Source organism: Perca flavescens, chromosome 6, assembly GCF_004354835.1.
Source record: "Perca flavescens isolate YP-PL-M2 chromosome 6, PFLA_1.0, whole genome shotgun sequence".
In the NCBI taxonomy this organism is placed as follows: Eukaryota; Metazoa; Chordata; class Actinopteri; order Perciformes; family Percidae; genus Perca; species Perca flavescens.
Genome location: NC_041336.1, coordinates 32,263,546 through 32,290,320, shown reverse-complemented (window position 1 = coordinate 32,290,320; position 26,775 = coordinate 32,263,546). Strand labels below are relative to the sequence as shown.

At 41.9% G+C, this 26,775-nt stretch overlaps 2 protein-coding genes across 3 annotated transcripts in view; one reads left to right on the top strand and one right to left on the bottom strand.

Annotated features, from left to right (window-relative positions):
- The window catches only part of LOC114556613 (TGF-beta receptor type-2), a 39,253-nt gene extending 25,502 nt beyond the window's left edge, over positions 1-13,751 (top strand). The window contains exons 8-10 of one of the 2 annotated variants that reach the window (XM_028579602.1): positions 1,617-1,758; positions 10,039-10,166; positions 12,593-13,751. In XM_028579602.1, coding sequence (XP_028435403.1) covers positions 1,617-1,758; positions 10,039-10,166; positions 12,593-12,853 — 531 coding nt within the window. In that variant the 3' untranslated portion in view covers positions 12,854-13,751. The remainder of the gene's footprint in view (positions 1-1,616; positions 1,759-10,038; positions 10,167-12,592) is intronic. The other variant, XM_028579603.1, reaches the window with a different exon arrangement.
- Positions 13,752-23,792: 10,041 nt separating this feature from the next.
- kiaa1143 (KIAA1143 ortholog) lies at positions 23,793-26,657 on the bottom strand. The gene is made up of 3 exons (XM_028580887.1): positions 26,377-26,657; positions 25,058-25,205; positions 23,793-24,821 (listed from the first exon to the last, which is right to left on the bottom strand). Exons 1-3 carry the CDS (start codon positions 26,584-26,586, stop codon positions 24,610-24,612), a joined length of 570 nt encoding a protein of 189 aa, XP_028436688.1. The 5' UTR covers positions 26,587-26,657; the 3' UTR covers positions 23,793-24,609.
- Positions 26,658-26,775: the final 118 nt, after the last annotated feature.

Genomic DNA, 26,775 nt, shown 5'->3' with positions numbered 1-26,775 from the left:
AAGCAAACACAACTTCAGAGTTTTGATCGTGACCTACACGTTAAGAAAACCTAACATAAGTAAACCATTGCAGAGATGTGACCTTCAGCTGTTACAGGTTCAGAATGTGAGTACAGAAGTTACTGACCAGATTTGACCATAACAGTATTTGCTCAGGTGTGATGTATTTATGTTTTTTTTGTAATTTGTGGCGAGGTGGGACATGACTTAGGACTTGTTGGTCCTTGCTCGCTACTTTTACCTACTTTATATACAGTAAAGTACAGTGGTTTTCATTCAAGGCGTAAGTAAAAGTTCCTATAAAGGGCACTCAATTACAGTTCTCGGTGAATACTTAGTTACTTTGCCCCACTGAATATGACAGTACAAACCATGAAGTCAGCTGTTTTACACCTGTTTGAAAGGAAAAGTGTATTAACTCTCTTTGTTTGCCCTCAAAGTCCTGCATTTAGTCCACTTTGGTTTTGGTGAGATATGAGCTGACTGTGTGTGTCTACTGACTGAAGAAGGGATGAACGCAGATGTGAAGGCTTTGTTGTGACATGCAAGCTCCCTAAAGGCAGCTCTCAGCTCTTTCTCAATCTCTTTCTCAGTCTGTCTGCGTGACTATCCTAATTTATGACTGATCATTTACTGGCTCGGAATGCAGAAGGGACAGGTGACAGGGAGTGTTGACAAACTTATAAAACAGACACCTGTGAAGCCTCTACTCACACAAACGCACACATGAGAGATACAGGCTGACTCAGCACACCACCACCTGCCACCCCTCAGTCTCTTCCTGGTCAGTAGCAGAACGTACACTGAGATTCTCTACAGTTGTTCTCCGTGGCATTGCTTCCTCCATTCAAATGTTCAAATTATGATCTGTGGCCTTCACCTTGTTTTCCATTTACAACTGGAAATTCTCAGCTGGTAGGCTGTAATTATAACCTTCGTGAGCGTTCATGTGGTCCACCTGTATAAAACCTGTGTAGAAACATGGGCATCTGCAAAATGTTCTTTGTTCTGCATTAAAAAATTAGTTCGGCATGCAACAGGAGATATTAATGGCAGCAATATTTTCGCAAATATTAGCCAGAAAGCTTGTTCACCTTCACAAAGGTGCTGAAGAGTTCTTTGAGGGTTATTAAAGTAGGGGTAAAAGTGACGCTGTTTCCTACTTTCCTGATTCTGATACACTGATCATTAGTCACAGATTCCTGGTTAGGTAATGTTGATAAAACCCAGCAGCATCCCACACCAGTGATACATGCAGTAACATTACTCTTAACGTTGCAACACATCATCAGCTGACTCCTGTGTGTACAGCACCAGTGGTATGCGAGCAGAATCTGATTACTTCAGACTTGACTTGACAAAAAAAAAAGACTTGTACTCGACTTGACCTGAACACCAATAACTTGTGAACTTTGCTTGAACTTCAGCCTTTTGATTTTAAAGGACTTGATATCCTCCCTAAGCCCAAAGTGGGGTCAAGAGCAACCAATCACAAGCTCATATAGGGTTTGATATGTGGGTGATGTTCCAGAGTGAGGTGTGTGTGTGTGTGTGTGTGTGTGTGTGTGTGTGTGTGTGTGTGTGTGTTAACCCCTCCTGTTATGTCTGTACTGCAGGTGGGTACGGCGCGTTACATGGCTCCGGAGGTGCTGGAGGCCCGGCTAAATCTCGAGAACACAGAGTCCTTCAAACAGACCGACATTTACTCCATGGCCCTTGTGCTTTGGGAAATGACGTCGAGGTGTGAAGCTATTGGAGGTCAGTGCACACACTCACACACATCCACAAACGCACACATTCAGTAATTACATGTATGATGTCATGTAACACACACGCACACACTTACATAGAGAACAAAACAAATCCTGCTGAGGTGAAGTGTCAACAACTGAGAAGACTCAACAGTGACAACTTAAGTCATGTGTTTCAGGTTATCACAAGTTCAGTAGGCAGTCCGATTGGCCGGTAGACATGTAGCAGCATGTAAAGGCGTGTATCACATCTGCCATGCAATCTGCTTAGCCTCTTCTTCTGTTGGTACTTCTTCTGTTAACTTCCTCTCTCTGTGTGTTGCCGTTCTCCCTACGCTTCAGGAAACAACAAACTTCAAGCTACATGCTAAAAACAGCAAGTTTTGAAGAAAATGTGGATGATGCAAAAAGGCAGGCCTGCTTGGTTCTTTCAGGGAATGATTGTAAAGATTTACAAATAATATTTGTATGGTATTTACTATCTAACTGGGAAATTTTGGGGCCGATTGGTGGGATTGCTGTGGACGAAGTACAATACAATACACTATACACACAATACACTGGTAAGAGCCAATTATGTTTAACCATTTATCCATCTAATTTTACAACTGGAAAATTGCCAGATCGCCCACAATCTTTCCTGCCCGCCTCAGCATCCTGGAGAGACGGCAGATTGCAGCCAATCACCTTCTCAGCAGAGCGGATGATAGGCTAAAGTCTGCACTCTTCCTTAGCAGTGGCAGCAGCGTACCAGATGCTGCTAGAGGAGATGGACCCAGCGATGTTAGTGTAAAAGTGCAGCATCATTGTCTTTGACGGGTTTAACTTCTTCAGCTGCCGCAGGATGTACATCCTCTGCTGGGCTTTTTTTGATGACGGAGCTGATGTTCAGCTCTCACTTGAAGTCCTGGGAGATGATGCGTCCTTACGAAAACCCACCACCATCTCCACTGTCTTCAGAGCGTTTAGTTCCAAGTTGTTCTGACTGCACCACATCACCAGGTGGTCAATCTTGCACCTCTAGGCGGACTTATCCGTACCAGAAATAAGTCTAATGAGGGTGGTGTGGCCCGCGGACTTCAGGAGCTTGACGGACTGGTTACTGGAGGTGCAGCTGTTGGTGTACAGGGAGAAGAACAGAGGGGAAAGGACACAGCCTTGAGGGGAACCAGTGCTGAAGTTCAGAGACGTGTTTCCCCAGCTTCGTGTGCTGCTTCCTGTCAGACAGGAAGTCTGTGATCCACCTGCAGAGGTGGAGTCAGGCTCTGCTACTGGGTCAGCTTGTCCTGCAGCAGAGCCGGGAGGATGGTGTCGAAGGCACAGCTAAAGTCCACACACAGGATCCTGACATGGGATCCTGAGGAGACCAGGTGCCGGAGGATGAAATGAAGAGCCATGTTGACTGCGTTGTCCAGTAGTGGTTCTGTGAGGGTTTTGAGGTGAGCCAGAAGGCGCTCAAAAGACTTCATAACCACTGAGGTCAGGGTGATGGATCCGTAGTCATTCAGTCCTGTGATCCTTGTTTTTTGGGAACAGGGATGATGGTGAAGGACTTGAAGCAGGCTTCAGTGAGGTGTTAAACATGTCTGTGAACACCGGAGACAGACGATCAGCACAGTGCTTCAACTCCTCTTCCTTCAGCAGCTGTCTGAGTTTGGATGTGAAGCAGGGCTTGTCATTGTTGTACCTCAGTGTGGTACGTGATGGTACAAAGCTGTCCTCACAGAAGCTGATGTATGATGTCAAAGCCTCTGTGTACTCATCCACACTGTTGGTGGCAATCTTGAAAACATCCGCCACAGCTTCACTGGTCCGCTTGTTAGATGTCCTCACAACAGGTATAAAAAGTTTGTATTTTTGTCTGTAAATCAGGCCAACCAAAAAGTCCCTCTCCATGGCTTCTCCAAACTTCGCCCACGCCTGATGCTTCTCCAGACGTTCCCAGTTCACCCCCACTACACGTTTGGGCTTACCAGGTCTGTCCAGAGTCTTCCCCTACCACCTGACCCACCTCACTACCAGATGATCATTTGACAGCTCTGCCCCCTCTTCACCCGAGTCTCCAAAACATGCAGCGTCAGACCAGACGATACGATCACAAAATCGATCATCATCCCTCGGCTTCGCTCTGGTACCACGAGCACTTATGAGCATCCTCATGTTTGAACATGGTGTTTGTCATAGACAATCCATGACTAGCAAAGAATTATAACAACAGCAACCACTCGGATTCAGATCAGGGAGGCCGTTCCTCCCAATCAAGCATCTCCTGGTGTCTCCATCCATTCTTTTCATCCTAATTATCATACACTGTAATCTGAGAGTCCATATACATCTACTGCCTACTGTCTGTGACCTACATAGTGCAGACAGGAGGTTCCGGCTACTATTTCCTGTTATGCACTAACTGCGGGTTTGTGTGTCAACAGGGAGTCTGATGGTCATGTCTGTCGGACTGCATCTCGACCTCAGCTTCAGGTCTGCAGCAGGAATCTTAGGAATGTCTGATATGTAAGGGAGACAATCTAAACTCTGCTGTTGCCCTTCTTTGGGTAGGAAACCAGGGAGAGATAGAGAACAGCAGTGGATACTGTACCTGTTTCAGCTGGCTGTGTGTGTGTGTGTGTGTGTGTGTGTGTGTGTGTGTGTTGTGTGTGTGTGTGTGTGTGTGTGTGTGTGTGTGTGTGTGTGTGTGTGTGGACTGTACCCAGCTGAACTTGAGCTTCCCCTAAGTGATAAGTATTACAAGGCAGGTGTGTTTTACGAAATCAACAAACACAAACATTTCACATTTTAGGAGCCCACCCAGGGACCACAAGGCACAGCCTATTTTTTTTATACATTGAGAATATTAATATAATAATAATATTTTCACATGTGAAATAAAAAGTTACAGCACTACTAAATGATGGTACAGTATTTCCTTGCATTGCCTCAGTAGAGGCATAAACCCCTAAAAAAAGGATAAAGATACCAACTTGAATTTATACAGCCAAACTATGGAGCCTGTGGACTTTTTTAAAGAGCATTCCTGCTACAAAGGAATTGTTTCAGTCAGTCTAGAGAGCGGAATGATTGTAGCAATGAATAACTCTTTCACAATATGGTGTGAAAGTATTTCCTTAAGATAATCTTGAAGAATCTAAACCTAAATCTTTCAACTCTAAAACTAAATCTAAACCCTCAAACCAAAATCCTTTGGGCTGAACAAAATGTCTTAACTTTCCAAAAATGTCCTCAGTCTATAAATTACAAGTACACACACACAAACTCCACTACGCTCCTGAAAGTAGACAGTAGTCTCTTTGGTCCACTTCATTACCTCTGCCCAGTGTGCTTTTCTAGACAGTCAGAGACATTTAGAATGAGACAGTCACATTCCACCGTGCATGAGTTTGTCTGCGTGTCTATTTCAGAGAGAGGTACATAGAAACAGAGCACGAAAGAGGGAGGTATTACACAAACACCCCCATCTAGTCCTGTTTCTGCTGCATGTGTCAATGTGTGTGTGTGTGTGTGTGTGTGTGTGTGTGTGTGTTTGTTTTCTGTCTCCACCCCAACAACAGGGGGCAGCATGGTGGATAGAAATACTACCCTGCATTGGCACTGTTGTTGTGGTCAGTTATAGTACATTCTCTGTGTGTCTCTGAGCATTTTAAATAAGCCTGCAGGGCGCGGCAGGGCCGGCATGTTCTGTTTCAGCTGAGGGTTCTGCAGGGTAATGGAGCGGGGCAAAGAGTTTGCAACGGGCCAGGCAAAAGACTTCCTTGCCTTTGACAACAGCTGGTGAGGGGATGATCGTTAAAACCCTAATGGGGCAAGGGCAGATGCTGACTGCCTTATGCCATACGCACAGACAATGATATTGCTGCTTCATCTCGTGCGTACTAGAAAGCAAATACATTTACATTTAAGAACAATGCACAATAATCAGCTTCACTATTTACGATTCAATGTAAACTAAGTGGCTAATATGTTGCCTCTTGGCTAGGTCTGGGCGATAGGGAGAAAATCAGATATCACGATATTTTTGACCAAATACCTTGATATCGATAACACAACGATATTGTAGTATTGACCATTGGTGCTTTCACAAAATATTTACACAATGAGATTTTTGATAAATAATCATCAGTAATGTGGATATAATGACTAAGTGGGTAAAGGCAAATAATAGAACAGTTACAACAGTCTGGTAAGTTCAGGACATGACATAATTGACTGTAATGCAGCCTTGAAAACCAGGAAAAGACACCACTTAAGCCATATTACGATATGCAAAATCTAAGACCATATCTAGTCTCATATCTCGATATCGATATAATATCGATATATTGCCCAGCTTTACTCTTGGCCTGATGTGAAATGATCTATTTAAAAACACAGTGACACAGACAACATTTTGTATCAATGTCGTAACAAGCAAGGCTTCAAGCGGCGAGCGTTGTAACGATCAATAGTATACATAGTATATCCAACTATAGCTAATGCTAACGTTACCACGGGTGGTAGACGACCTGCTTAGCAAGAAGATGAAAAAGGAATGAGCTCGGGGATTGACTCCGGAACTTAATACCTTGGCCAGGGGCCACCCCGAGGTCACAGGTGACTTTGTTGAAATAAATACTCGACCTGCGCAAGCGCGATACGGAATATGTTCAGTGTTAAGCACTGCCTCTGGCGGTCAGTAAGGATGAAATAGAACAGGGGTGACAACATACAGCATGCAGATAGTTTGCATGATAACTGATTGCTTATCACACAAATTTGAGGAAATATTAAGCCTCATCAAACACCACTCGCAGTATTATATAACAGCACCCTGATGTGCTAGCCACAAACCTGCCACAGCAACTCAGCCCACAACTATCTCTGGAGATGGGCCAGTGCTTGGTTTGGACAGAGAGAGCATTTGTTTTGATGAGAGGGTGGCGGTGTTGTGCCTCAACGCGTTCACTGAACTCGTTCATATTTTGGGGCGAACGTGAACAGAACGTACCGTATTACTGCCTGAAGAACGTTACTGTGAACTCGTTCATTCTGGTGTCTGTGAACGGCACGCAGCAAGGAGGCTTCGTATGATCATTTAAACAAGTTTTATGACGAGGTCGGTGAGGATGCAAAAATTGTACATTTCTGTGCAAACTTTGCCCGCCGGCTTTCAAAAAGAAAATCCGCACTTCAGTCCCATCCACAGCAAACCTGAAACGGCACGTTGTAATGATTGGATATGAAGATGAAATCCGACGCATAGTTTTAGTGTTAAAACTCATAAATAATTGCTGTCTGTGGTTCTATATGGGCTGTGGCAATCATTTTGAAAAATAATAGCTCGCGGCAACATATGGGGAAAAAAGGACTATGAACTAGTTCATCTTTGGAACTGTGAACTTAGTTCAAAATGTTGAAGTATGAACTATGAACTGAACTAGGTCATTTTAAAATTTGTGAACTGAGTTCATGTAGAAAGTGAACTTTCCCGACACTGGAGGGTGGGGTCCTTAGTTTGTGCAGTTTCACTTCTACTTCTTATGATGTAATTTTTTTTATCGTATCCGTGTGGGATCGGTCTCTGTTATTGGACTGGCGAGAGTCTAAGGTCTCTCGCAAACATAGAGCTATGTTTCTTTCAAGATAGCAGATCCCAGACAGTGTAGCCAGCCTCCGAGGTTTCTGCGAACCTCCAGGCCACAAAGGTTTCAGACGGATAATCTGAAAAGGAAACTGTCGTAAACCGCTTCCCAACCCTTATAGATTGAATGCACCAGGCCTTTAACCATGGGCCCCCAGACAGTGAAGGCTCTGGTTGCAGTCTCTTGTGAAATATGTTCTCAAACCACACATGAAATTCTTCTCATAGCTTTCAAATGTCCAGAGCCGTTCATGGGAAGGCAAGGGCAGCATTCTCGTACAGACTGCTGCGATGGTCTCTCTGTCTGTCTACTTCTTCATGTCCCAGATACTATTCAGAAATATGAAGACTATTTTTTTATTACAGCATGAAATGACACCTTTTCCCACCACAGTCATGTCTTGGACGTTTTCGAAAGTGCTCCACCTCTTTTTATTTCTGTTTTCAACTTAGGTCAGCTCGCTCTCTCCGCTGTTCTGTAGTTCAGCTGTGTCCAGTCCAGAAAAATGTGTGGTATTTATTCCAGCTCTGCGGCAGGAGATCTAAACAGCAGAGAACTGAACACATTACCAGCCCTGGCATAAACAACCTCCAAGGGAATGGGCCGGGCCCGGCTGGGTCCTGTTGTTAAAAAAAAAAAAAAAAAAAAAGGGGGAAGTACCACAAGTCAAAAACAGGAAGTGTGAGCCTGTAGAGTCAGCTTCTTTGCCTCGCAGTCCCAATCCCAGACCTCCAACTTCCTGTCCGGGGGGTTCAACTCCAACCTTCCTACTTCCTTTGTTTGAGGACACAGCGGCAGAGACCGCGGGGGGGGGGCTTGATTTACATTAAACCACTGCAGCCTTTTCTAGATTTCATCATACCATTCTGCTAATTAAAATGTACATATGCTATTTAAATTAATATTTGCAGCTGCCGAGCCAGATAATGGGCAGTTAGAAGACTGCGGAAAAAAATGACCTCAACACAAAGGGCAATTTAGTAGCTGCTTTGGGGTCTTTGATCATATCACATGATCCTAATCAGGAAGTGGAATACGTTCAGTTATCATGGATTTGAAGATGAATGCATACACGTCCTTTAAGTGCATAGAAAAAAGCGGAAATTAAAATGTCTACATTTGAGTATAAACTCTGCCATCCGTAGTTACTTTTGCTACACCTATCAGGCTTTACATGCTCACATATTCACTTTACAGTACTGTAACAGTGGAAGATTTACCACTTCAAGTGTAATCATTTTTGAAACAATGGGTCCTTGATTTCAGACAGGTCGGACTGATCTCATGAAGTGGCGTATGTATGACACGGCAATTTGTATGCCATTTTGGCGTGTTATCAAGACGTATAATCGCTTTTTAGCATGTTTATCAATGCCGTTCGGCCTCCATTGACCTCCATTACGTGTGAATTTTCGCCGTAGCGAGTAGTATGAAAGGAAGTATGTCCGCAGAGGGACGTTGGCTGGGTTGGCGGATGGGTAAAACACAGGACTTTTACCCAGGAGGGCCGGGATTGCGTCCCGCGTATGCCGTTTTTTCAACCGTTTTTATTTTTATTTTTTTTAAGCCTTCCCCAATGTTTCTTTCCTAAATCCAACCATTTATTGTTTTCCTAAGCGTGTGACGTTGGTCACCTTCCTGTTTTTTTTTGTTACTAAAATGTTCTTTTCCTAAACCCAACCTTTTGTTCTCGCTAAAGTATGGCACGTTCTCGCAATATTGCGTTTATGTTATGTGTATGTTTACATCCGCTGTATACAGCAAAGACATACGTGGATAGCTCAAAATGCGTACAGAAAACATACACGCCATTTTCCTAAAGCCAAATGGCGTGTATGTTTACGCCAAGTCATGATGCCACGTTGGACAGGTAGAAAGAAGCAGCTATACTGATATCTAGCACACAACTGTTTTACGATTTGATCAGCTTTAGCTAGCTGAGTTATACCTAATGTTATCTCCATAAAGAGGAGTTTTCACTGGATACATGATATGCTAGAAGACAGGCTAAAGTGGTATTTACACTTCTGCAGGTGCTCTACGTAAGAGGCCTGAGGTTTCTACTTGTGTGTGCGTAGATCTCTTTAAGAGAATAGCAGAGCCGGCATTTGTGTGTGTGTGTGTGTGTGTCTGTGTGTGTGTGTGTGTGGAGTGTGTGGTCGAGCGAGTGAGAGAGGGGTTAGTTTCAGAGCGAGTAGTGACTCTAGAGCAGGGGTCAGAGAGGGTTACCAGGTTCAGTAGCCCTCCGCCTGTTCTAAAAATGAAAATTGATATTATCTAGTTAAGTCATTGTTGATAATTATTGTGAGAAATCATTAACATGACCAGTGTCTTCCATAAATGAGTATCCTTAATCATTAATAATCATTTAACTAAAGGCAACTTTTGTTATTTCATAAGAGTGTATCAAACTGGTAGCCCTAATACCCATAAAGTAGCTCTCAGTTTCAAAAAGGTTGGTGACCCCTGCTAGTCTTTCAACATGAAAAATGACAGATTGGTACAGTACGTCCGGGAAGTGTTGCGAATAACTGAAACATAACGGCACAGATAACGTGGCATAAGAGAGGATACTTTCTGCACTTGAGACTCAGCTGATGATGATGCTGATGTGCAGTCCATATCTGATCCAGTGGTTGTGTTTGTGTTTGCAGAGGTGAAGGACTACGAGCCTGCGTACGGCTCTAAAGTGCGAGAGCACCCCTGTGTGGAGAGCATGAAGGACAACGTGCTGAGAGACAGAGGAAGACCAGAGATCCCTGACACCTGGCTCAGGCATCAGGTCAGACACGCGCTGAGCGGCTACACTAGAATGACATTTACATACTGCTCACACGGATACTAACTTTAGCATGAATTCACACCATTATCATTTTCTAGGAAATTTGTATTTATTTTTTTAGGGCGCATACGTTCCACAGTAGTTTTGTAAACATGATGGAGGCCGATGAGAAAATGTTGCTCATCGTACTGAATGGACAATTCACATTCAATCAGGTAGGCTCACCATTTCAATGGCTCTTAAATGCCTGCGCTGCCCTCTGGTGTTCTCAAACGGACGTTGCAGCTATAATGTTTGTTGATGATTTGAATCGCTTGGCAGCCATATTATTTTTACATGAACGAAGCACAGAAAAGGAAGCTATAGAATACATGCTGAGATAAATGGTTTAGACTTTCTTTAGATTCATCTTAATATCTATTCAATGCATGAACATACTTCAATTCCAACCAAAAATTAGTTATGCTACTTTTTACATAATACATTATGTGATACATTATGATTGCATTCATATCCAGCTCTATGTTGATTATTACACCCTGACACCCTTGAACACTATTGTAATATCATACAAATGTGTCTGTCACTTCCAAAGAAACATCTGCATACTCTTATGAACATCTGCATGTATTTCACTTTGTGTTTTGGACATTTGTTCCAGCAGGCACAAGCGGTAAACTAACACATTGTGAAATCAATGGTAACCGTATGCTGGGGATACACACGGTATGTTGTTGGTAAAATGCAGCCAACAACTCAAATGAAATCGCTTAATAGAATGATTAGCACAGGAGCAGAACAAGGCTGTCATATCATGGTTTTTTTACACATTGTTCACACATTGGGACGGCTGTGGGTCAGGAGGCAGAGGGTCGTCCACTAATCAGGAAGTTTGATCCCTGGCCCCCGCAGTATACGTGTTGCAGTATCCTTGGGCAAGATATTTGAACCCCAAATGGGTGAATGCTGGCTTATGTTGTGAAGTGCTTTAATTGGTCGCTAAAGACTAGAAACTATATAAATGCGGCCCCTCTGACCCGCTGGCTGTAACTGTCCCTCCTGCTCCGGAGAATGCCTCCCAAACTGCATCAGACCGCTCCCCTACCAGTGAGCTGTAACCAGTCCTTCCAAAAAATGCGGAGTTTGTTTGTGGTTGTTGCGGGCAAAAATCCTTGATTATGCGGCATGTTTTCTTTAAAAATGCGATGGAATATGCGGGATATTTATGCAATTTTATGCAATGAAATTGCGGGAACTTGCAAAAACTGCGGTTTGATGAAAAAGTTAAAAGAAATTGATCCCCCCAACACCCCTGCTTTTCAATGATGTTCACGTCGCGTAATTACGTCACTTCAAAACGTTCCCATGATAACAAGGGAAAATGGCTGCTCTTGTGTGATGTAAACGCAACATTTTTCAACTTTCTGCTAAGATATATGGGACTTTTTTTCAACGAAAATGCGGGGATTATGAAATCATGCAAGCCCCGCATATTTTGCGCGGAAATCGGCAATTTATGTGGCGAAAGTGCAGCGTATTTGAAAAAATGCGGCCCGCGCTTAAATATGCGGACTTTAGCTGGTTATGCACTGAATTATGCGATCGCATAATCGCATTTTTCTGGAGGGACCGTGTTTTCTCCTTGACAACTAACAACAAGTGCCATTTGGTTTTGTTCTAATTAAATTACCATGGAAACCAGTTCAATTGACTTTCTATCCCATTTTATTTCTACGCTACTGCCATCTCACTCCTGAACTCAGGTCTGGCCAGGGAAGTAGGGGGTGATGGTACGCTTGGGTCCTGATGATGATGATGATGATGATGATGATGGTCATGATCATGCAGAAAAGGCTAGGTTGTTATTATTACTATTTATTGCCTGGATTTGTATTTCTATGGTATTTCTTAGTGTTTTTATGCAGCGCATTAGTGTTGGTTTTAGTCTTATTATTGATCGTACTCAATTAGATTTGTAGTGATTGGTTGTAGTTTTATTTTGGATGGTACTTCCTGCTCAGATTTGATTAGTGACTGATGACGGTTTTTATATATGTGTGTATTTATGTGGATTTTGTTAATTTTGCACTAGCCTTTATGATGGCAAACTGACACTTTAACTATGGAATATAGGACTTTAATTATTTTAAGTTATGTGAATGTATTGTTGTATTTCATGTGCTTATTATTCAGTGGCCCCACTTCATATGGATCTCCTTATTTTGTTGTCTTTTGTTGTGCTGTGTTTCTTACCCCACACATTGCTCCTCCAGTGCCAACATGGACCAACAGAGGACTTTTAGTAGTTTCAGTGGTTATGTGTATTAAAATAACTTGAGGATGGTTGAGAATATGCCACCTTTAGTGCATTGTGCATTGTATTTCGTATGGAGTCTAACATCACTGCTCTCTTCCTCTCTGTACAGGGCGTGGCGGTGATCTGTGCGACCATCATGGAATGCTGGGACCACGACCCAGAGGCCCGACTCACCGCCCACTGCGTCGCCGAACGCATCTCCGAGTTGGAGGACGAGATGGACAAACTGTCCAGCCGCAGCTCCTCAGCAGAGAAGATCCCTGCGGAGCTGAAGATCCCGATAGAGGTGGAGATCCCGGGAGAGGAGGTGAAAATCACAGAAATACAGGACATCATAGCTGTGGACTGCTCCGTGAGCGATGAGAAGTGAGACAAAGTTTTACATCTTCGTGGACTCTGTGGGAGATTTTTCTGCTTTGATGAAATTGAAGACTCGGCCGTGGTGTTCTGGAGCTGAGCTCCTGCATCCAAAGACTTTGAATTGAGTCCCTGACCGTGTCATATCATATTCTAGCCCGGCAAAGTGGGTCTCTGGGTGAGGCTTTTGGTCTTCACCACTTCTAAAATTTAACAAATTGCCTTAATCAGCTAAAGAACCAAAAAGAGCCAAAAAGTTAACTGGAAGCTTCAAAAGATGTGCTGAACATGGAGACAGTATTTCGTTAATGGTCAAACAGGCTTTCTAGGTCACTGTCTTTATGAGAAATGAACAGGGCAATAACTATTAAACCAAAGACATTTGATGTGCACTTTACAATGTGATACTTATGCATTACAGACTTTTGTTCATGCAGTCTAACATTTTGGAGTTAAGGGCAGTTTGTACCTAAAGTGTCTTTGTGTGTCTCACTTTGAGCCAAAGTGTCAGCAGAGATATTGCCTTAACACTAATGATGCTGTGGACTTCATCCTCGCCAGCAGGAATCCAAAGGAATGTATGAGTGTGTGTGTGTGTGTGTGTGTGTGTGTGTGTGTGTGTGTGTGTGTGTGTGTTTGTGTGTGTGTGTGTGTTTTACCGTGTTGTTTTTACCCAGCTATACTCAAACCTTGTTTGCCAGATGAACAAGCACAATGTACATAGAGACAATAACTGTACATAAGAGACTAATCAACCAACAGGGGAATGTAATCCAACTACTTATCTTTCAATATTGACAGGGAACTAAGGAGTGTGCCAACGTTTTTTTTTTACCCTGCCTTACATACAGTTTGTGTCATTTGTAAAATATTGTAAATCTTATATGAATTAAAGATATTTCTGCATTCTATATGAAGCTGTTATTTTCTCATTGTGTGAATGCTGATTTACCATCATACACAGTATTGTTATCCGATTCTTCCGTACAATTTTCGGTCACCTCCTACTTCTGTGTACTTTCAGCTACAAAAACCATTGAAATATAAAAATGTTCAGCTCAACTTTTCTCCGCTATTTATACTTTTTAAAATATTGAGCTTTTTTTCTTTTTACATTGAAAGTCAATGGAGCAATCTTTGAAGGTCCCATGACATGGTGCTCTTTGGATGCTTTTATATAGACCTTAGTGGTCCCCTAATACTGTATATATAGACCTTAGTGGTCCCCTAATACTGTATCTGAAGTCTCTTTTATATAGACCTTAGTGGTCCCCTAATAGTGTATCTGAAGTCTCTTTTATCTAGACCTTAGTGGTCCCCTAATACTGTATCTGAAGTCTCTTTTATATAGACCTTAGTGGTCCCCTAATAGTGTATCTGAAGTCTCTTTTAGATAGACCTTAGTGGTCCCCTAATACTGTATCTGAAGTCTCTTTTATGTAGACCTTAGTGGTCCCCTAATACTGTATCTGAAGTCTCTTTTATGTAGACCTTAGTGGTCCCCTAATACTGTATCTGAAGTCTCTTTTATATACAGTGCCTTGCGAAAGTATTCGGCCCCCTTGAACTTTTGGACCTTTTGCCACATTTAAGGCTTCAAACAAAGATATAAAACTGTAATTTTTTGTGAAGAATCAACAACAAGTGGGACATAATCATGAAGTGGAACGAAATTTATTGGATATTTCAAACCTTCTTAAATAAAAAAATTGAAAAATTGGGCGTGCAAAATTATTCAGCCCCCTTAAGTTAATACTTTGTAGCGCCACCTTTTGCTGCGATTACAGCTGTAAGTCGCTTGGGGTATGTCTCCATCAGTTTTGCACATCGAGAGACTGAAATTTTTGCCCATTCCTCCTTGCAAAACAGCTCGAGCTCAGTGAGGTTATATGGAGAGTGTTTGTGAACAGCAGTTTTCAGTTCTTTCCACAGATTCTCAATTGGATTCAGGTCTGGACTTTGACTTGGCCATTCTAACACCTGGATATGTTTATTTGTGAACCATTCCATTGTAGATTTTGCTTTATGTTTTGGATCATAATTTGTTGGAAGACAAATCTCCGTCCCAGTCTCAGGTCTTTTGCAGACTCCATCAGGATTTCTTCCAGAATGGTCCTGTATTTGGCTCCATCCATCTTCCCATCAATTTTAACCATCTTCCCTGTCCCTGCTGAAGAAAAGCAGGCCCAAACCATGTTGCTGCCACCACCATGTTTGACAGTGGGGATGGTGTGTTCAGGGTGATGAGCTGTGTTGCTTTTACGCCAAACATAACATTTTGCATTGTTGCCAAAAAGTTTGATTTTGGTTTCATCTGACCAGAGCACCTTCTTCTACATGTTTGGTGTGTCTCCCAGGTGGCTTGTGGCAAACTTTAAACGTCACTTTTTATGGATATCTTTAAGAAATGGCTTTCTTCTTGCCACTCTTCCATAAAGGCCAGATTTGTGCAGTATACGACTGATTGTTGTCCTATGGACAGAGTCTCCACCTCAGCTGTAGATCTCTGCAGTTCATCCAGAGTGATCATGGGCCTCTTGGCTGCATCTCTGATCAGTCTTCTCCTTGTATGAGCTGAAAGTTTAGAGGGACGGCCGGGTCTTCGTAGATTTGCAGTGGTCTGATGCTCCTTCCATTTCAATATTATCGCTTGCACAGCGCTCCTTGGGATGTTTAAAGTTTGGGAAATCTTTTTGTATCCAAATCCAGCTTTAAACTTCTCCACAACAGTATCTCGTACCTGCCTGGTGTGTTCCTTGTTCTTCATGATGCTTTCTGCGCTTTAAACGGACCTCTGAGACTATCACAGAGCAGGTGCATTTATATGGAGACTTGATTACACACAGGTGGATTCTATTTATCATTAGTCATTTAGGTCAACATTGGATCATTCAGAGATCCTCACTGAACTTCTAGAGAGAGTTTGCTGCCCTGAAAGTAAAGGGGCTGAATAATTTTGCACGCCCAATTTTTCAGTTTTTTATTTGTTAAAAAGGTTTGAAATATCCAATAAATTTTGTTCCACTTCATGATTGTGTCCCACTTGTTGTTGATTCTTCACAAAAAATTACAGTTTTATATCTTTATGTTTGAAGCCTGAAATGTGGCAAAAGGTCGAAAAGTTCAAGGGGGCCGAATACTTTCGCAAGGCACTGTAGGCCTTAGTGGTCCCCTAATACTGTATCTGAAGTCTCTTTCCCAAAATTCAGCCTTGGTGCAGAATTACAGCCACTAGAGCCAGTCCCACAAGGAACTTTCCTTAGTATGTGCCATTTCTGTGTCTGTAGCTATTGAGGAGGAGAGGGGGGGCAATGTGAAAGGTGGGGGTGTGGCCTCATAAGGAGCAAGATTCCAGATCGGCCCATCTGAACTTTCATTTTCTCAAAGGCAGAGCAGGATACCCAGGGCTCGGTTTACACCTATCGCCATTTCTAGCCACTGGGGGACCATAGGCAGGCTGGGGGAACTCATATTAATGTTAAAAAAACCTCATAAAGTGAAATTTTCATGCCATGGGACCTTTAAGACACCACACTGTCTACATTCAGTCCCTGACTGATTTCCCTAAAGAGCCTCTCACCCTGTCTCTTAGGAGCAGCAAGCTCAGTTTAATCTCTTTTAACGTGCGCACGGAGTTAGTTATTACCTGTAGTCTTCTCACATAGGTTATGGACTAGTGTCTCTCATAGACCGTAGATATTTATTTTCTTTTACCTATCGACTACTTATTATTGCTTCGTTTCTCTGATTATCTTGTCACTAGGTAAACGCATACTAAATATTCAGAATAAGTTGTACGGGGCTTATAATGTCACTAGAAAACAATTTATCCAAGCGGAATCAAGACATCATCACCGGTTTGTCTTAAAGGAATCCGCCACTGTTTGTTGAAATAGGGCTTATCACGGTCTACCCTGGCTGTAGATAGGTGGGCCAATGCATTTTTTGTTTCAGTGCAAGTAATTATGTTGTTTTTTTTTTGTCTTTTGTTGGCTCACTTTAACTCACAACATGCTAACCGGCAACATAGGATTCCATTCACTACGCTAAGCTAACTAGCGGCGCCGCTGCCGGTGTTGCACCGGACTAAAACAATTCATGCACAAAAAATGCGTTGGCCCACCTATCTACAGCTAGGGGAGACCATGATAAGCCCTATTTCAAAAAACGGTGGCGTATCCCTTTAAACAAGTAGCCTTTCCGGGTAAAGAAATATATTTGATCTCACATAGGAATCTGTTAAAAAAAAAAAAAAAGCCTGTCACCTCCCTCTCCTCCAGAGGGAACTGGCCTCTTGTGGAAACAGGAAGCTGGAGGTTGTCGTTCAAGGAGTCACCAAAGGACTCCACCGTGCACGGTGTTTCAGGACCCAAAACCTAGAAGGGGAGGAAGGATGTTGGGCCCCCCCTTAAAGTTCTTTTACTTGCAAGTAGAGTCAGTTTTCACAGCACCTCAGCGTTAAGTACAGAAAAATTTGTGTTCACAGCGGTGGCTTTTTAAAGGAGTTGGGAGTCAAGTTAGTTATTCGGTTCATGTGATCGGTAGCTTTTCTTCTTATCTTATTAAGGTGGTGTGGACTAGTCCCAACCAGTCCCCTGCAGGGACCTCAGGCACAAAAATGTACACACTTTTTGCCAGCACGGGTCCCTATAACTCCCATAACATACACCACACCTTCAAAAACCTGATACGTGTTCCCTGAATTTAGCCGAATCTATAGACCACGTCCATTTCCACCTATCATTTTGAACTGCAGCTCATTTCTGACCAAACTAAAGAGTAGTAAACAAGCCTGACCGAAACAGAACAGGCATCCTAAATCCGACCTGAGCTTGACGCAGTTAATGTAAACTGAAGCACTGAGTTTGCTGCTGTGTGACAGCTGTCAGAAAGAGACAGACATTATATTTTTACTTGAACAGCCTAAATAGGCCTAACAAAAGATTACAGCGTTGCCGATTGTTTAGAATTCTTAAATAAAAACACGGGTTTCAACTTTTCAACTGAGACGGCACTGCATGTCTCCTTTATTATTTAATACACAGTCAAAATAATTCACCACTTCCTCTTCACCTTTCACAATAAAAGCTTTGGCCAGACCCTCTATGAATCTAAACATCATGAACATTACACTGAAAAGTTGCACACATAAAATACCTTACAACAGTTTACTTAACTTTTTATGGTATTTAAGGTAAATACCATAAGTTGGTCACTAACAAATGGGATTACATTTTATATAAATGTGACAATTTCATCTGAAAAGATTGAGAAAACATGATTTTATTTAGAAACGTTTTAAACAGCCTACCATAGTTTATTCAATACTTTTTATTATACTTATTTTTCAAATAAAATTATTTTAGTCGTTATTTTTTATAAATAAAAGTTTTGGTCTTCAAAAAGTCTTTTTCCAAATATGAGCCTTGAAAAAGAGGGGGGTCGTCTTAAAATCGGGGTTGTCTTATATTCTGGTTATATAACGATATACGTTTATTGTTAACTGGGTCTGGAAAGTAGTAAAAACGACCACGAGGTCACAGCCTTTAGCGGTTGTTGCAGTTGTGTTTAGCCGACAAAAGGGGACTGTCAGCCGTGTACAGAGTAATTTAGTAAAGTTTATTTGTATAGCACCTTTCACAGATAAAAATCACAAAGTTCGTCACAATAAAATGTAATACAATACAACAAATTAAAATACAAGAAAATTTAAATACAAATAGAAAACATAAACAACCATAAAAACCCTTTCACTAACTAAAAGCCAGCTTGAATAGCAGAGTCTTCAATTGCTTTTTAAAAAATTCGACAGAATTCACACAACGTAGAGAGGGAGGCAAGTCATTCCACAGCCTAGGAGCCACTGCTTGGAATGACCAGACCCCTCTAGTTTTCAAATGAGTGCAGGGGAACCATTAATAGCCTCTGACCAAATGACCTCAGACTACGGGTGGGGGTATGAAGATGTATCAAGTCAGAGATGTAGGGAGGAACTTGACCGTGCAGGGCTCTAAAAGTAAGGACCAGGATTTGAAATTGAATCCTGTACTGGACTGGTAACCAGTGAAGTGAGGCTAAAACAGGCGTGAAGTGTGCACTGTTGTTAATGTGAGTTAAAAGGCTTGCAGCAGAGACCGTAAAGCTCCTTCTTACTCAAACAAAAAAAGAGCCTTTTGTGGTGGTCAACATAGCCAGCATCTAGTTAACATTAGTATTGCGTTGCCAACACTTTCTCTACAGTGTTGAGGAATAAAGTCTGGACACACCACAGATCCATTCCAAGATAGGAGAAGAAAAAAAACCGCCCTGGGTTGTTTGCATTTCTTTTAATTTTAAATCAATTACAATGGTCTTGGCCGGTGCTAAGCTCTGGACGCGGCGACGCTGGCTCTGCAAAAATGGTCTCGGAAAGTGTTTTGGTGGAACATTTGAACCTCGCCAAAAGAAAACGCCACATAAAACATTAAATGAAGATAACTGTTCACAAAATACAGTAATGTGAGCTATTTAAATTAGCTGGATAAATTTAATAAACGTAATTGTGTAAGTGTATCGCAGTGTGTAGTTTCGTCCATAGAAATTCCCACTAGTCGGCCCGAAATTGTCCCAGTTAGATAGCAAATGACATAAACATAATCTGTGTATAGCATTACAATCATTGCCTGAGAGAACCAAGCAGGCCACTCTTACTGCACGATCCAAATTTTCCTCAAAACTCGCCATTTTCAGCGTTTCGCTTGCTAGCTCAAACAAGAGTTTGAGAACGGCAACACGCAGAGAGCGGAAGACGATGGACGTCCTGCATTTGGGGCAATTATCCGGGAAATGTACTTCCGCTGATCCAGACTACGCTAACATTGACACGTTAAGTCTTCTAAATCTGGCAATCAATTAGCTTTGAGTGTGGGCATAAGGAGCCGCGGGCAGACGACTTGGACTACAGTAACCATTTTAACCACTGAATGTCAGTATTACCTATGCTCCTTTAAGGAATCTTAAGAGTTACTTTGTTCATGATATGTCCTTTAGCTTACTCCCACATACAAAAAATAAATAAACTTAAAGGACCGCCTTTTTTCAAATGTATAAAATCTGGCTCATAAAAATAAAAACAGCCATGCATTTTATACTGAATTATTGCAATTTTTTATCATCCGGCTGCCCCAATAAAGTTACTTAAGACTCTCCAGTTGATCCAGAATCAAGGGCGTAGGTTTGCATATGGACTTGCCCATCGTCGACTAATCGTCGAATCGTGAGGGGCTGTGATAAGGTTGTGTGTAGCGCTCCTTTTGCATGACAACATGCAACCGATTATGACATAGACCTAAAAAGTAGGGCTGTGAATTTTCACTGGTCTCACGATTGGATTACAATTATCCTGTCAACGATCCGATATCCCGATGCATCGCGATGCGTCACCTATCATCATATATATATTACTGCACATGGTTTTCATCATCAAATTCAAGCAGATGTATATGAACTCCCCTTTTTTATTGTAGCTGCTCTTAAAAAAGGACACTTCCTTAATGTAACACAGTCTGAACACAGCAGACATACTAGATTTTTAAATGAAAATGAGAATAAAGATGCAAAAATGATAATTCTTATTTAATTAAACATATTGCAATTGCAGTATCTGGGAAAATATTCAAAATTAGATTTCTTTTTTCAAATCGTTTGCAGGAGATTTCATCGATCTTATACGATTCCTACAAAGACAGGTTACAGTCTACCATCACAACCTGAAGCACATTAACACCTGTCAATATCTCCTATCATCCACGACGGCACGTCATATCATCCTTTTTTAATTTGCAGGGACTGGTATAGCTCCTAGTGTAACGTTAGCGTAATTATCATTACTCATGGACCTAACTTTACCATTTCCCACAGTCAGTGAATATAGCGTGTTGTGCACAGAGTAGGCTACAGAGTTATATTTGAGATGAACTTCTATCTGAGGAATAAACATTTGTAAATATCAGCTTTAACGTACTGTAATGACTAAATGGTTATAATAATGAGCTAAAATTATGGTTGAAACAGATAGGTAAACAGTAATAGATCAATCGTGGGGCTGCTAAACAAGTACCGTGGTCTCTGTCGTGATGTGTCGGGCTGACGATAACACATCTATGGGCTGAAGTGGAGACGGAGGTGGGGCAGTTGAACAGGTGGCTGTCGCAGGGCTGTGGCTCTCTGCCGTGTCCCGCTGATGCTCAGGTCCTGGATGATGCTAGGCTGGTTAAAGTCATCGAGGTGGGACAGCTGAACTAGTAGGTTAGTGGCTGTTTGGTTACTGTCCTCTCCGCTAGTAACGTTTACGTTATTAACATTCCCCGCCGTCGCCAGGCTCCTTGCTTGCGAGCTGACTTTTGAAACAAGTCTAACATTACATAGTTGGTATGTTTTTCGGAAGTACAATGTCTCTGCTATCGTTTACTTTTTAATCCTTTGGCTTTGCTGCGCCACCATTTTTAAAGTGCTCATATTATGCTCATTTTCAGGTTCATAATTGTATTTAGAGGTTGTACCAGAACAGGTTTACGTGGTTTCATTTTCAAAAAACACCATATTTTTGTTGTACTGCACGTTGCTGCAGCTCCTCTTTTCACCCTGTGTGTTGAGTTGAGGGCGTGGCACGCTAGCAGCTAGGCGAGCATTATAACATGTGTTATAAAGTGATGCACGTTTGTCATCAGAAGTAAAGGCTGGACTTCAATAGAGCTGTTTGGAGCAGTTTGGGAACAGTGTTTTCTGTTGGAGATGGTAAGTCCCATTTTGTAAACCTATAACATACACAAAAAAGATATACAACACTATAAAGTAAAGGGAAAAAGCCAAACAGCATAATATGAGCACTTTAAACAATGTTTGTGGTCTATTCTGTTGGTTAGTCAGCGATAACGCCTCGCTCTTGCATTCGGCCCTCCGCCGTGTTTAGCACGTATGCGACGAATGACGTCAGTCAGACAGCCGTCAAGCCAAAAATAAGCCGCGAACGGAAAATCAACAAGCAACATAAGTAGGCTATTAATAATGGATTATGATCCGTCACTGCTTCGATGCAGAATCGTCCGCATCGCGGTGCATCGTAAAAATTATTAATTTCGACACCCCGAATAAAAAGAGTAGCTTCTTACTGTGTAAGTGTCGCAGGGGTGTAGAAGATGAATTGAAAGAGTTTATGGAGCGCCCATGTGTCACTCAAGCAGTCAGCAGATGACACGCGCCCCCCGGTGACAAGAAGCGGAGCGCACAGAGCAAAAGTCTGCTGTCCTGCAGCACGTGCTCTATACTTCTTTTACAACCCTATTGTCATGTTTTTCTGCCACAAACGTAAACGTTGCCTTGTTGCTGGTCTGGTTGGCAGGACTTGGTGATCACTGGGACGGACGGATCATGTTGTGGGCCACACGCTGGATCACAGCTGTGCTCCTGTATATCTTTCTTTGCACATTTTTATTTACAGCATTATATGTTGATATTTCTATCTTAATATTGTGTATATTAACTAATTGGGAGAGAACAGGTAGTTATATGTAAAATCCGACACTGAGCACCCCCAAATGGCCAAAAAGGCACGATCCTCATTTCATAACGCCTCTGCGAAGATTCGACTGTGAGATTGGCGATTGGCTATTCGGGGTCACCCCCTAAATATGATAATGTGATTAACACGTTATCTTCGTTTATAACAAACTGACTGAGCCGTTAGTGTCTGACTGGCTGGCAGCACTTGATTGCCAAGCGGCGCAGTGTGGAGATGACATGAGAACTGGAGCTGCTAAAATCTCATTATGGGCACTCTCATCAGTCTCACCCGGGAGTGGCTGAGACAAGTGCGACACCTACAAGTACTGGTAACATTCGGTATACCAGTCTGGTTTTTGGCTTGATATAAAAATCGGTTAAAAATTGTTTCACCGGCCCAAGCCTAGTATCTATCTACCAACAGTTGAGTAAACTCGTTCGCATTGTCTTAGCTGCTCAGAACGCTCCAGTTATTTTGACTTGTAAAACGTTTGGACTGCTGTGTTGTGTCTTTCCCCTGACCGGTAGCTCTGCGTCTACTGTGTCTGTAAAAAATAAATTAAGATGAGCTAAGATGTGGTCAATGGAGCAGCTTCAGCTGATTATGATGGTCTACTGTGGGCATGCCGCGCCAGACGTGTCGCACGGTTTCCATGCCCCAAGTATTTCAGCCATAGTTTCGTTTTTTTATTTATTTATTGTTTCAATCACAGATGAAGAGCAGCGCACAGCTAACCTGACTCCGCCAGATAGATTGCTTTGCATTCGCTCTGCATATCCATCTGGGAACTTTCCGTTGGAGAACTTTTGGGAAGGGGCGAAAATACTGGTTAGCTGATAAACCATCTGTCAACCTATGTTGGTGATAGACGGGCCAAATTAACCAATCAGATCAACGGAGCGTATGATCATACTCTTGCCGAAACCAGTCGGGAGAAGAGCAAAAAACATCTTTTCCTCCGAGAAAAGCCTCCGGTGCCGTTTTTTGCTCTTCTTTCAATGAAGGAATACTTTCTAACTCGGATAAAACTTGCGTGATAGCTACGCTCATCTCATCCGTGGAAGCTGCCACGTTGTTTAGACTGAATAATTGCTTCTCGTTGCGTCACACCTAAACCCGCCTCAAACCCAACACTGATTGGTCGGTCGTTTGGCGAACGGCTCCAAATTTTCAACATCTCAAGATACCACACTGATCTGCGAGTGGAAAACTGGAGCTCGCGAGATCAGGACCGTCTCACGAGGCTAGCGCACATCCTCTTCCCTTTGTTTCAGTCGGAGTCCCAAACGGGGTTCTGTGTCTGTCACACAGTCTAAATGAAATTCTACCATGCATCACGATGCGCCACCTGCGCAATATTAATATATATTTCTATACATGGTTTTCTTCAACAAATTCAGGCAGTCAGATATATACGAACTCCCCTTTTTATTGTATCTACTCTTAAAAAAAAAAAAAAGACACTCCCTGAATATTGCGGAGTTTGAACACAGCAGACAGACAAAAACTAAAAAAGCAGCGACTGGAAAATCAACAAGTAGGTCAATAATAATAATCATCGATTATGGTCTGTCACTGCATGCATCGATGCAATGATTCATTTCAACACCCCTACATGCCACTCCTGTTGTGCTTTTATAATGTTCAACTGTTTAAATATGAATTGTATATCTATTTTGTATGGTTTTTATTATGCAAGTGTTTAAGTATTATTGTTCTTTTATTTTATTTTATTTTTTACACACCGTGGTATCGAGCATCGTGTACTTTTGATGGAATCAGTACCGACTACTAGATTTTTGGCGTCATGACATTCCTACCGAAAACAGTTGGGAATCACCCCCGTGCATACAGTGATAATAGAACTTTGAAGAAACAAAAACAGGGTAATCAAGATGGTCATTCAGATGGATTTTGTTAAACTGAATATTGGCAAGCTGATTTGTACAGTGTACAACATTTTTGAGTTGTCAGTATTACCAAGTATGGACTATTTGGCTCAGACATGCAAAAATACTGGCACTGTCCTTAAAAAAGAACTACAGAATGGACAGGCTGCAACATGTTGATGAACTCCAGACAGTATCTGTTTTGAGTACGATGTCTGTTCATTTTACCTCGGTTTCTATTTGTCGATATTGTGAAACATTTGACCATTATTCAAATGTCACTTTGATTACTTTTTGTGACAGGGGGTTAAATACAGACTTACATTTCACCAGTAACATTTAGTCCTCCTCTTCCTCCTCATCCCCTCCAAATGACAGAAGGCTATTATTTTTTACTTTCTTTCCAGATTTTCTCTCTTCTGACTCCTCCTCTCCTCCATCACTCTTCTTCTTTTTGCTGGAGCTGGCAGTGATGCCCTGGAATTTATCGGAGGAGGAGCGCTTGGCTGGTTTCTTGAACAGGATTTTACCATCAGGGGGAGGTTCATCGTCTGTGGACGAGATGGATGTGTACGATTCATCAAAACACACTTTTCACACAGTGAAAGGCAGCGGTTCTCATTTTAGATGCTGACAGTTGCCTTGACAAAACACATAATTAAAATGTTTGTAAAAATGATATCATCCACCCTGTGTAGGCTAAATCAAACATTTAGCTGGAGAGAATCAATTCTGCATGCCTAGTAAAACAAAGAGATCCTCTTGACATATAAAAGATAGTTCATGCCTTTCTCTGCGCCGTCACCAGTATGCAGTTCGTCCTTGATCTTCTTTACGTCCTCTGCGGTCAGGTGTCCTTCTTTTAGAACCACAACTTGGGGTAACTCATCCTCTCGATCGCTCCCGTCGTCGTCGAGGGTTGGCATCACCTGGCGCTGAGAGAGGAATATGAAACACAGGCAAAAAAAAAAAAAAGGTTTTGTTTATTAGCTACCCATCCAATGAGAGAAATAACCCAGTTTAAAAATGGTTCATTCACTGCGCTCAGTGGTGTAGTCTACGTGATACACAGGTATACCCACGAAAGCTCCAGGATTCCCATATATCCACTTCAAAATGCCCAATGACACGCAACAACATACTTTCCATTATGTTTTTGATATATTTTGAATTGTCATCGGTGTTCTTTTTCTCCGCATATGCTAAATAAAAAAGGTATTTCCACTGTAAATTGGTGCATTAAAGCATATCCAAATGCAACAAAAATGAAGTTGCTGACGCTCAAAACTTAGCTGAGGGAGGTCACCCAGACCCCCCACTATGATAAGCCCACCCCCCTTCCCCAAAGGCAGATTCTGGCCCATATATATAGGCCAATATACAGTACAGTGTACCCACTACAGAGCTGGGCGATATGGAGAAAATCAAATATCATGATATTTTTGACCAAATACCTCGATATTGATACCGCAAAAATATTGTAGTGTTGACAATCGGTGCGGTCATAAAATATTTACACAATTACATTTTTTATAAATTATGTGGATATAATGACTAAGTGGGTAACGGCAAATAATAGAACAGTTACAACAGTCTGGTAAATTCAGAAAATGACATCACTTCACTGTAATGCAGCCTTTAAAACCAGGAAAAGACAACACTTATGTCATATTATTATATTACGATATCCAAAATCTAAGAAGATATCTAGTCTCATATCACGATATCGATATAATATTGATATATTGCCCAGCTCTAACCCACTACAATACATTAGACTAGCTACTACCACTGACTGCGCTGGATGAACATGAATGAGATTAACGTTAGGTGAAGGCAAGCGGTGTTGCGTGGTTTAAATGAACTGGTCGGGCTCCAATACACAGGTTGTGTTTTGATAGTAGTCTATCAGCAGACTGTACGTTACTTCAACCCAATACAATACAAAATAAAGCTGGTAAAAGAGATAGCTAGCGCTAACATTTCACTCAAATGGGCTAACGTTATTCGGGTTTTGTGCTGCTAGCTCAACTATAAGTAACGTAACGTTACAAAACCAACGCCAACTAAAAAAAAATAACGTTAGCCAAACCACGTAAACGTTACCTTAGTATCGACAGTCGGTCCTTCTTTATAACCAACATCTTCTTTAAACTTCTTCAGAAAGGACGGTTCCGCTGGTTTCACCCACGACACGCCGCTGGCCTTGTTTTTGTTCATTACAAAGGAGTAATACAATACAAACAGATAGATTTTTGGGATAACCAGTTCCACCAAATATGTTAACCTGTGTCTGCTTTCACCAAACAATAGCATACGTCATTAAGATGCGCCGCTGCGAAGTTTCTTCCTCCTTTTTTTGTAGAATTCCGGCAGTGTAGACGCTGCTAAGGGTAATACTGCCCTCCCCAGGTCACAGTTTGAACTCGATTTTTACATACAGTCATGTCATGTGTAATGAAGAAACTGAAGAACTGCCTTGGATATCCGTTGATTTTTCTCAAT

Coding starts and splice junctions, on each gene's coding strand:
- kiaa1143 (XM_028580887.1), bottom strand. CDS start 26,586: ATGCTATTGTTTGGTGAAAGCAGACACAGGTTAACATATTTGGTGGAA. Junction 25,206..26,376: donor GACCGACTGTCGATACTAAG/GTAACGTTTACG, acceptor TTCCTCTCTCAG/CGCCAGGTGATGCCAACCCT. Junction 24,822..25,057: donor TGGTGACGGCGCAGAGAAAG/GCATGAACTATC, acceptor TCTCGTCCACAG/ACGATGAACCTCCCCCTGAT.